This window comes from Apteryx mantelli, chromosome 4 (genome assembly GCF_036417845.1).
Source record: "Apteryx mantelli isolate bAptMan1 chromosome 4, bAptMan1.hap1, whole genome shotgun sequence".
NCBI classification, from domain to species: Eukaryota; Metazoa; Chordata; class Aves; order Apterygiformes; family Apterygidae; genus Apteryx; species Apteryx mantelli.
In genome coordinates, this window is record NC_089981.1 from 18,042,866 (window position 1) to 18,054,030 (window position 11,165).

General features: G+C 49.5%; 1 protein-coding gene across 1 annotated transcript; it reads right to left on the bottom strand.

The window, feature by feature from the left end:
* Positions 1-161: 161 nt before the first annotated feature.
* Positions 162-10,610, bottom strand: GCHFR (GTP cyclohydrolase I feedback regulator). Its single transcript, XM_067295800.1, has 3 exons — positions 10,498-10,610; positions 6,396-6,490; positions 162-1,093 (listed from the first exon to the last, which is right to left on the bottom strand). The coding sequence occupies exons 1-3, from the start codon at positions 10,531-10,533 to the stop codon at positions 970-972; spliced, it is 255 nt and encodes an 84-aa protein (XP_067151901.1). The 5' UTR covers positions 10,534-10,610; the 3' UTR covers positions 162-969.
* Between the last annotated feature and the right edge of the window lie 555 nt (positions 10,611-11,165).

Consider the following 11,165-nt stretch of genomic DNA (forward strand, 5'->3'; position numbering starts at 1 on the left):
AAGAGTAGCTGCCCAGTCACAGGATTTGAGAGGTGCTGTCAGAACAAACCCCAGACTCTTCAAACCTTGAAGCTTCTTTATTCCTGAAAGCTTGTTCAGGAACTGTGGATCCGAAAGGTTTCAGCAACAACAGTTCAGAACAGCCCACAGAAAGATGTCAGTCTCTTTAGATAAATGTTTTATTAGTGTTACCCCTACAGCAGGATCAATACACATAGTCCAAAACAATCCAACATTGCAACTACTGCTGTTAAGATTACGCAGCCTGTACCTGAAATGTTCACTAGACCTTCCTGTGCTGCTCTAAGGCTGTTTCAGGAACCAGGTGTTATGCTTGAGTCTTGGGACTGAAAGTCTGACACTGCTAACCACAATTCCATTTGGGAAAGAAACTAGCCTCGCCGCCAAGTGAAGGGATTCTCAAAGGGCAGTGTGCAGGTTTAGCAGCCACCACTTTGGTTTAAATAGATGAGAGAGTATGCCATTTGTGCTTGGCCTCCCTCCCAACTGCCCACCCACCCCCATGGACTGGGTGGCGGCATTCTCTGAACTCTCACAGCTCAGCACATACCTCTCTGGGACAGCCCTAAGGAAGAGACAGCTAAGTCTGTTATTTGAGCTCCCTCCAATACATGCTAAATAGAGGATGATTAAAATGTAAAAGGATAGTATTTGCCAGACTGCCATTCAGATGAATGCATAGTTAGACCCATCTGCTCTCTGTATATGATTTACCTTTAGTCTGGACTGGGCCTATGTTCCTCCCCTAAGGCCTTGTGCAACGGCAGGGATGGCAAGCTTCTATTAGGTGAAGTTTTGCCTCCATGGCACTCCCCCCCCACACACCCACACGAGTGCCTGGAATCTGGGACAGAAAGGAATTACTCAAGGGGAAAAGTTTGCTGTCAGTCCTGTGCGAGATGATCCACAGCAGGGTCTTGTCCAGGTGGAACGTAGAAGTCTTCCTTGCTATTCCTTGTGGAGGCACCACACCAACGTCTGGCCCACACCTGTCATGCTAACCACCCGGTAGCCACAGTTCTCCAGCTTGTCCAAGACTATCCGGGGTGCATCATTCACATAGTACTCCCAGCTGCAAGCAGGCAAGAGGGGAAGAAGTAAGATGAGGTGGAAGAGACAAGGGTTTCCTTGTGGAAATGACTCTGTCTCCGGCATCACTAATAAACCAGTATAAGACATTGCAGTGACCACACCTGGCATACAGCCTGCATGATGCAATGTCTTGGTTGACTAGATGGTGGAGGCCAAAACCCACAGCTTCCAAACCAAGGAGGAGAAAGGCTGCCAAGAATGAAATGGTCACCTAAATTGAAGGGTGGTTTGGGAACTGGTTGCCCAAAGCTACATGCTGGCTGGTTAACTGGACTGAAATTGCAACTGAGGGAGTTCACAAGTATGTGTGGTTGGGAATCCATGGAAAAAGAGGATACTGTCTGCGAAGCAAGGAGGAAAGCGGGGCAGAGGCTTCAAACACATCTTTGGCAACTGCAGCACAGGAACAGCCTGAGCTTTTCCTTGAGTTTCTCTGTTACTGGGAGGTTGCAGATCCGAGAGCTCACAGGGCCTGATAGCTCCCTGTTATCAGACCACGTTTGCTGATGCTTACACCTAGGCCCTAGTTTACCTGGCTGGACCATTTTGGAAATGAAAAAAAAGAAAAAGAATCAAATGTTTCTAAGGAATGAAAAAAAAACAGTGTTTGCCTACATCAGAACACGTGTGTGAGTCAGGTGGTGTTTTTGTGAGCCTGTCCTTGAAATTTGGGTGTTGGAAAAAAATGCTGCCTTCAGCCAAGTACTAAGCCTTTGAAAAACCAGAAGTCATCTGTGCTCAACAAACAGCTGCCAAATAAGGTGGAGCACCAACTCTTCCCTACCCAGGCAGTTCAGAGCAGTCGCACACTGTGAACATCTAAGAATTGACAGGTGGGGGTCTCTGTCTAGCTCTTACTTCTCTAAAGTTTCCGACAGCTCTGTGAATGCTGGAGCAAAAACTTTCCTTCCTTCCACCTGATCCTGGAGGCTGCTTCTCCACTGAAGACCTGAGGGCTGCAAGACTGCTTCTACTGTAAACAAAATAGCCGGTGACTGTGGAGTGGAAGAGTAGCACAATGCGGATACAAAACGGGCTGAATTAGGTTGGGAAGTAGCAGGCCCAAAACGGCAAGCATAACCCTGTGTGCTGGATTCGGCAGCCTTAATGTTCTTTTAACACAGTCTTTTTGGATACAGCTTTTATTCAAACAGATGGGATAAGCTTCATAATTGTCGAGCTCTTAGATGACTCACAGTGCCAGATAAGCTGATAATGATGGGATACAGGATCATTAGTGATGTTGTTTGGGCTGTGTAACAATGATTTTTCTGACTTTGATATGAATAACAAAAAAAAAAAAAAAAACATTTCCAGACAAAGTTGCTATTTGCTAAGACTGCAAAATATTAATGGAGTGGTGAGTACTTTTAAAGCATAAAATAATGCTAAGATGTGAAAGCTTTTTTTCTGTTTGTTTCTTAAGACAGACTATACTTTGCTATAATTATAGATGTGGTGTAAAGATAATATGTATTATTACAAGTGGTTTTGAACTTAGTGCTTTCTTTAAGAGGCTTTTCACATGTGCTTCAGATTCACGTGTTGAAATTGGTAAATATTATTCCCATTATGCAGAGGAAGGAACTGAGGTGGGGATTGTTTGCTAGTTGTGGGAACCTAAAAAAACTGAGTGGCTGAGCTAAAATCAGAAGGAAGGTTGGGTTGCCCAGGGCCTTAAACACAACTCTGTATTCAGTGAAACAAAAGATCACATACAACACGTATCAGATACACCACCACCTCTGTTTGCAACCAGTCTGAAACAATATGGGATGGCCATGAAAATTTGCAAAGTCTTTCCTCCCAGCTAAAAGCCAAGAGGGAACATGAAAGTCACCTGAGATTAGACAGGACTTGTGCACCTGCACATCGTCAGGATGTGACCCCAGCTGCCCTGCCTTCCAAATACGCCAGGGCCCAAATAAGTGCACTCATGCTATGCATGGGGAGGGGATTGAACTCGAATAGGAGTATCCTCCAAATGTAGCTATTTTTAGTGATCAGCCAATCTCATAATCTGCACAGCTGTTCTTTCAGCTTCCTTAGTGATGCAGTTTGGCTATGCTCTGGGGAACAGCTAAATTAGCAGGTGCCTTGGACCTCAGCTCCCAGAATGAGATAAAGAGGCAGCATCTGTTTTCATTTAAGACCAAGCAGCGTTGATAGACTTCATAATAACAAGAGATGCCTGGGACAGGGCCCAACAGTCATCCATCCATCCATCTATGTATGTAGGTAGGTAGGTATGTCTACTCAAGTGTACAGACTGCCCCCAGAAGAGTTTCCTCTTCTGCAGCAGGGCAGCAGCCAAGAGTCAGGTTTGTAATCTTTGGCCCCACACTGGCTCCTGGAAAAGAGCAGGCTGGTGCAGAGCCTGGCTCTTCCCTTCTTAAACCCCAGATGCCCCTGGGTTTCTGCCCCGTATGTCAGATAAGGGGGCGACAACGCATTCCTGCATGCCAGCAGTTGATTGAACTTAATGACATGACATTTGCAGTAGCTGGTGCAGAGCTACATAACAGGATTAGTTCTCTCCTTTATTACAGGTGATTAAGTAGTTTGTTTGTACATTATAGTGCCCCAGCTAGTCCACACTACTTAGACTTTTCTTGCAGGCTCCCTCAGAACTCATCAGGTCAGGTTTAAGGCTTTCAGACCCACAGTGCTATGGGAGGGGCAAGATTTGTGGCATCGCATAGCTGAGTTTACTGTTGGTAAAGCCTCACTTCCAGTTAGGTGGAGGGAAACCCTGCTAGGCAGTGGTGCAAACAGAGGACCACTCATCCCTCTTGGGAGAAAGCTTTGGATTTCTGGCGGTGAAGCGGTGCTCTGCTGGGAAAGGTGGCTCAGGGCTCACCCACTGGCATGCAACAGTGCCTCTCGGGGCGTGAGTGGCCACATCCCTCTGAAGTTATTTTCTCCACCTCCTCTTGCTCAAGTGCAAATGGGGAAGACGTGCCACTGGGCTATAGGAGAATTACCCTAGATATAATACAAGACATACTAAGAAACAGGTGGGGCCAGATGGAGCTGAAAATATTTACTGCGCACTTGCTAGCCACAGACTGGTGAGGGAGGGCAGAAAGGTGGTGAATCCACCAGCCAGGCCCTAGCAGCAGATCCTAGAAAAAGCTCAGATCCCTTCTCCCAAACAGAAGTAAAATCCGGCACTTTGATACTTTACAACTCTGCACCTCCTCCCTGACTGTCAGGACAGAGACTATGGAGGCATTTTATTTATCCTTCCTTTGCCTTCTCTTCCCCCTGAATCCTAGATAGTTGTTCCTATCTCTCAGGAGCCAGCAGCACTTTTTCTTTCCTCAAGCCTCCTTTTTTTTTCCCCCTCTCAGGTCTCCTTTCTCTCATTGCATAACTCCCTGCCTGCTTCTGGGCTCGGCTTTGCAGGCAGCCACATGAAGCTGACACTCCTGCCAAACTCGTTGCCGCCCACAGGGTTCGGAATAGCAGCATGGAGACTGCTCCGCCGGCAAATCCACCCTAGCACTACTAGGCAGAGAGCTGAGTGACAGAAGGGGTACGAGATCAGTCTTCCTGCAGATGCAGGTAGGCGGTGATGTCCTGAGTTTGCATTTGGAAGGGTTTCTCTTCATCAAGGGCCTTAAACTTTTTTTTTCCCTTCTTCCCTTACTCTCCCACCTTATTCAGTTTTTTAATGCGGCAGGAATTGAGGACTTAGACCTTTATGTTTGCCAGGCTGGTACTGCGTAGGTGGGTTTTCCCAGCCCAGCTGATAGAAGTTGCAGAACAGAGTGGGAAGGAGAGGTCTCCTTCTGTTTAACGCCTGATTTTCCTCCTACTCCTCCTCTGCGCCATGGGGTGAGTGGGCAAGATTCAACAGAAAACTATCTGCTCCCCTCTGTTGTTTCAATTTGCATTTGGGGTTTTGTTTTGCTTTGTTTTTCCTATAGAAAAATAAGAATTCAAAACATCAAGTGAAAAAAAAAGTGGGACAAGATGTAAAGAACATGTCAGTAACATTTACAAGTTGTGCTCTGATGAAGGATGGTGTCAAACTCAGCGTGGGCAGAGAGGTACACAGGGACATGGAGAAACGTAAAATATGTACGGCTTGGAAACAAACAGAAAAATGGGTTGGTGTCAGAGAGGGGAACAGGGAGTAGCTCTAATTCTGCAGCCCAAGGAGAGGCTTGCAGCAGCCTTTGAGTGGGGCTGGCTCAGGCACTCAGTAAAAGGGAGAAGCCTCAGACGAACTGCAATAGAGATTACGATGCGATCGGACAGGCTGGGCATCAGCTTGTCGGGTGGTGTGGCAGCAAAAGAGGCCACAGCCAGACCAAGGCTGCGAGAGGAGGGATGCACGCCCTTGGCCAGAAGCCATTGGCTTCTGAGTGTCTTGGGACTGGAAATGGTAACAAGAGGGAGGCAGCTTGGCTACAAGGACTAAGGACAGGATAAAGGCAGCAAGTGATGCAGAAAGATTTAAATGCTCACGGTGCCTATTCTGGTTCAGCTAGGGCATGCATCAGGTAACAGCCAGGAGGTATCCCAAACATGTAAAAGGTAAGGATGGGGCAGGAGGAAGGTCAGGTGCTAACATGGGGTCAGAGCAAGAAAAAGAAAGAACTGAAATATCAGGAAATGTTTCCTGCAGGTGAGCATTAGCAGGCAAGGTAAAGGACACGTGCATAGCCCTTCATGCCTTGATTTCCACCACCTCATGAAATGCAGTGGCTTTCAGAAAGCACTTTGAACCACAGGGGTTTTCTTTAAAATGCAAACTGAACATTTCACTGCACGTTCAACTCAAGGAGCAGCTGCTGAATGTACAAAACCCACATCACTTTTTAAGGGCACTGCTGATGTACCAGCTTCCTGCAGTTCCAGGGTATGAGGATGAGTCTACAGTTTGAGACTGGTTTCTACAGACACCTCAAAAGGGTCACTTCTCCATGCAGTTATAAAGTTGTGAAGAACGTTTCAACTCAGATTATACAAAATGCTTTAAAAATTGCAAACAAAGGCTATTAAAAGGATCATCAACATAACCCATTCCGAGAGGAGGCATGTGGACAAAGGGCTGTTCTCCAACTCTGTGTCGCAGGGCTGCAAGACAGAGCTGAGAAAAGTAACCAGGTATTTCAGGTCTGCCAAGGTGTTACCTAGTTTTTTTTCACCAGCAACCTAATCCTGAGCTTAAAGGTGAACGTGCGGTTGGAATTTGCTATGGTGGACAGGAAGGAAGCTCTGGGGACAACGAGGAGAGGCAAGAGCATGAGACATAGCACAGGAACACTTACAAGTGGTTACCCAACATGTTCCTCTTCGTGGCCCCCAAGTAGTTCATCAGGTTGGGATCCGAATGTTCATCTCCCACCATGGTTGGGCCGACCTCCTGCAGGGAAACGCAGCAGAGCAGCTGAGCAATGTACCGCAGCATGGCCACCCCCTCCCCGTTCCCCAGGATGGCTCTGGTAAGAGGCTGTCCCTGCACCGTAGAGACCAGGTTTGCTTCATGCTCACCTCTGTCCAGGAAACAAACAGCAGAGTATGAGGGACATTTGCAGCTCTCGAAAGTCCCAGTCCTAAAGCCACGCACTGGTCTCAGGCACAACCAGGGGAAAATGTACTGGGAAGGGAACTGTGTCAGAGGCAAGCAAGAAGGAGAAACTCCTCAGAAGAATAAGGTTTCCAGTGCCATACTTCAGATCCCACTGGTATTTGATGCAGGTTCCTTTGCTTGGTGCTGGGGAGCAGTGTTGATGCATCCCAGCTCAGCACAGTCACCTGTGTGGTCCCCAGAGAGGACTTTGGTGGTTTGCTCCCAGAGGGCCACCTGCTGGCTGAGCTCACGCTGGCCCTGGTCCCACAGGATCCACCGCAGGGGATCTCTGCAGGACAACCTCCTCACCCAAAACTGGCGAGTCTGTAAGTTTTACCATGTAATGAGGTTTCCCGTGACCATTCGCCTTGCCCTGGCAGAGCCCAGCTTTGGGAATGGCTGCACCAGAAGGGAAAGGTGGGAAAAAAGGGGAGAGAAGGCACCAGGGAATGATTAGGGCAGAGGCAGGGTGACAAGGGACTGCTGCTCTCCCTTGAAACCAAAAGGACAGCAGAGGTGCTGGGGGGAGATAACCAGAAACATGAGTCATCTTGCCATCTAAACCATCAGATGGACTTCCTACATGTCACACGGGGGGAGGGGTGCAAAACCACTTTTGCACAGTGCTCCAAAAGTGCTACTTTGGGAGACTTTCCTGGTCTGGAGGAAGTCCAAAACTAAGAATCAGGGCTCATCAAATAATCATAGCTCAAATGTGATCTCCTCTCAGCTGAGCCACAACAACCACCTGCAGGACTGTTCTCAACCCTGCTGGCAGGCAGCACCCAGCCTCCCTGGAACAGTAAAGCTGAAAGATCAAGAAAACACAGGATCAGACTGCTGGTTTTTACAAGAGGAACATTGTGGCCCCAAAATAACATGCAAGTCAGGACGGCGAGAACAGGGAAAGAAGACGCTGAAGTGTTGACGCAGATGCCTCACCTTGGGGTGGGGGGAGTAATTCCAGAGTCTCTGAACATGAGCCATGAATGCACGAGCTGGGCTGCAGTGGTGAGCGGGATGGAGATGAGCACATAAGATCACACATGACTGCATCATGGGACCCACAACTCACCTCTCCTTCCTTGGTGCTCGTGTGGGTGCTAGGATCTTCAGCCCTCCAAAACCCACCCCTGCAGGCTCCGGACTACTCCTCTGCTGAAGACAATGGCAAGTTTCTAATTGATTTTAATAGTTGGAGCAATTGTTTCCTTTTAAGTCCTATCTATGCTACACATAGAAAGTTTGCAAGTGAAAGCCGCTTCTCCAGTGGATGTCACCTATCCACTGACACCAGCAAACCTACTGTACACTATCAGCAACACTTTATAACATGCAAAAATCTGCTCAACCCTAAATAAGGGCATACCTTTTTAAGCATACCCCAGATCCTTTACAACCCCTCTTTTCTCTATCACCCCTTGAAGAAACCAAAGTCGGGGAACAGGCCAAGGGCCCTGCAGCCTTGAGCAGCGGTTGCAAAACCCAGGCTGTTCGTGCTCTGCACGCTCCATGCAGTGGTCCACCCTTATGCAACAGGGTGAACCTTTTGGTCGCAGAAGCAAACACAGCAGAACGGGAAGTCGTGCACTTTGACCTCACGGTTAGGTTAGCAATGAAATGGATGGTTGGCTGAGGGAGGGGGCAGCAGCGTGGCTCAGCTCTGTCACTGTGCACAGCACAGAAAGCAGGGAGTTTGCGCTGGCCTAGAAAAGCCAAGGTATGCGTGTTTTTAGGAAAGCAGAAGAGCAACAACTGAGTTTAACAGAGAGGGCAAAATCCTCTTCTCACAGCACTGATCTATTAGCCAACAGACTCTGACAAACTGCAGGTAAATTCAAAGTTTCAGGAAGAGCCCAGATCAGAGCCCAACTAGAAAGTGTTAAAGCAGCTCAACTAATCAAACATATTTTAGTCAGCTGTGTAACAAGCAGGCACACTCCTACAGTTAGCTGTCTGGAGAGCTGGAGAAGATATAAACTGCCACAGAGGAAAAGTCTTTTCTGTTAGAGTTGCTCCCCCTGCAGCATTCACACCTGCAGCCTGTCTCCAGTCTGAGCCACTCACTCCAGCTAGAGACATGCCATGCAAGAGAAAACAATCTGTCCAACTCACAACCTTCCTCTGCCCTGGCTGTTGCCAGGAAAAAGCAGGAGTTTCAATCATTCCCTACTGGGAGGGGCTGTTCTCAGCTGTGGCTCAACACCAAGTCAGAAGTGTTTGCTCCGTCCTGTTAAAAAGCAGAGGCTCCAAAGTCTTCGGGGACCTGTCAGGGAGCTGTGTTCCCACCTGGGCTTCCTGCCCATATGAGGGAGTTCTGCATTTCTCAAAAGTCCCAGTCCTAAAGCCACACACAGGCTTCAGGCACAATCAGGGGAAAAATGTACTGTGAACATCACTGCTCCTCCAGGGCTCATCTTCAGTGGGATCCCACGGAGGGAAGTGCTGGAAACGCACCTGCAGCATGGCAAAGCCAGCTAGCTTTGATCCAACAGTAGTGGCAACATTATATACTTCGGACTTACTAGCTGCTTAATGAAATGCTTTAGTCCAGCCCACACCGCCACAGTCTCCCTGTGTCGTTAACTCTGCTAGCCAACTAAAAGCTAACGTGGGTTGCCTGCTCGTCCTCTCATTGGATGATCTCCAGATGTTCAGCGCTTGTTCCCCAGGTCACTGCAGTGGTTTGCCCACACAGACCTAATTCCAACCAATATTTTCAAGTAGCGCTGTGGAGATAGGAGATATTAAACTAGAATATTTAAATTCCCCATGTATCCCCACTAGGTTTCAGAAGTGTGTAATGGAAGATGTTCTTTAACTATGGCAGGCTGCATCTTTCACCAAAGTCCTGCCAGCTTGTTAATCTGTTTTTTTCACGATCCCACCTTTCCTATTGCAAAACCACATCTGCATGTTTTGGCCTTCAGACAATACACATAGCTCCCCTTGGGAGGGAAAAAAAAGAAACAAATACATATCTGTCTGCTCTTGAAGTCCTGGCAGTGCATGCCAGCTGCAACTGGGTTAGCAATAACTGCACTGAAATACCATGGGCTGCAGATTCCCAATCGGTGTGAACTAACGTTTCCTTTATGTCATTATATCAGAATAAGAGGCTACAGCTCTCAGCCTGGTTCTCCGAGAGAGATCCCTGCCACCGACCAGGGGCTGCATGATAACCTTGGTGCTGATGATGCACTTCCCTTCAACCGTGGCTCGGTTTTCAATCGGCACAGCACAGACTGCAGAGCCACAAGCAGGGCTATCCAGGGAAGAGGGACAACCTATGGTGAGGACGCACAGCCAGACATTAACTAATTTCTCGGACATTCCCAAGGTCCTATGACTCCTTTCTGCAGTTACGCCACTCACTATTTGAAACCCGCAGGTTTTACTGGGTGGATGGAGTGGCAGCTAACGGGCCCTGGAGCCCTCTCCTCTTCCCAAACTGGTGTTGCACCGGACGGCGCTAAGGGGATGGGGTGAAGGAAGGCTGTGACCACCGCGGTGCGAAGCCCTGTTCGTCGTCCCCGTCCGGCTTGTCCGCTCCTAGCACCTGCGGCTCATCGCGGCGCGCCGGGGCCGGGGCTGCCGCGCATCGCCGCGGAGGTGGGCCCCGATCCGGGGGGCAGCGCTGCCGGCCCCCCGCGCACCCAGGGGCGAAGCACGGGCGGCAGAGGCGGGCGGAGGGGGCGGGCGCGGCTGCCGGCAGCCCCCGTGCGCGGTGCGGAGCTGGACGGGCTCCGCTCGCCTCGGACCCCCGGCCCCGAGCAGCGGCCCCGGTGGGGCGGACTCACCATGCGGATCTGCGTGCTGATGAGCAGGTAGGGCATGGTCCCGGTGCCGCCGGTGCCGCCGCGGGGACAGCGCCCGCCCCGGCCCCGCGCCCGCCCCGTCTGCGCGGGCTCCGCGGACTCCCCCGCAGCGGCGCGTCCGCCCCGGCGGGGCGGGATCTGCCCCCCGCCCCGCCCCGGGCCCCGCGGCGGCCGCCGGAGCCCCGAGCGCCCCGGGGTCATTTCCGCGGCCCGGCGGGAGGTGGTTTGGAGTCGCCAGTCCATCCTTTCTTACGGACTTTCACCCTGCAACGTGTGTGTGTGTGTGGGGGGTCTCTCTTCAAAATCTGGGGGCAAGTGGGGTTCTTTTTGAAAGTATGATACAAGGTCTCAGTCGATTAAAAGGAAAATATATATATATTATATATATGTGTGTGTGTGTGTCAAATAGGCATTGAGTAAGCCATTACTAGCAATAGAAATCTGTCCTTTGAGACCCAGGTAAAAACCTCTGGGAAGAGCTGGCTGATCAAAATCTAGAAACTCTAAGTAAAGACGCAGTATGTTTTATTTGTCCAAATGTCCCAATGACATTATTTTCTTTGCTTGGCACTGATTACTGCTTCATTTGCCACTTATGCAAGGAACTGCGAAAGCTGAAAGAGAAAAGCCACTCTTGTCTCCTTTCCCTG

What these genes read in the sequence shown, in the direction of transcription:
- GCHFR (XM_067295800.1), bottom strand. Translation starts at nt 10,533, where the DNA reads ATGCCCTACCTGCTCATCAGCACGCAGATCCGCATG. An exon ending in TCAGCACGCAGATCCGCATG is followed by an intron (nt 6,491 to 10,497) that starts GTGAGTCCGCCC and finishes GTTTCCCTGCAG; the next exon opens with GAGGTCGGCCCAACCATGGT. An exon ending in AACATGTTGGGTAACCACTT is followed by an intron (nt 1,094 to 6,395) that starts GTAAGTGTTCCT and finishes GCCTGCTTGCAG; the next exon opens with CTGGGAGTACTATGTGAATG.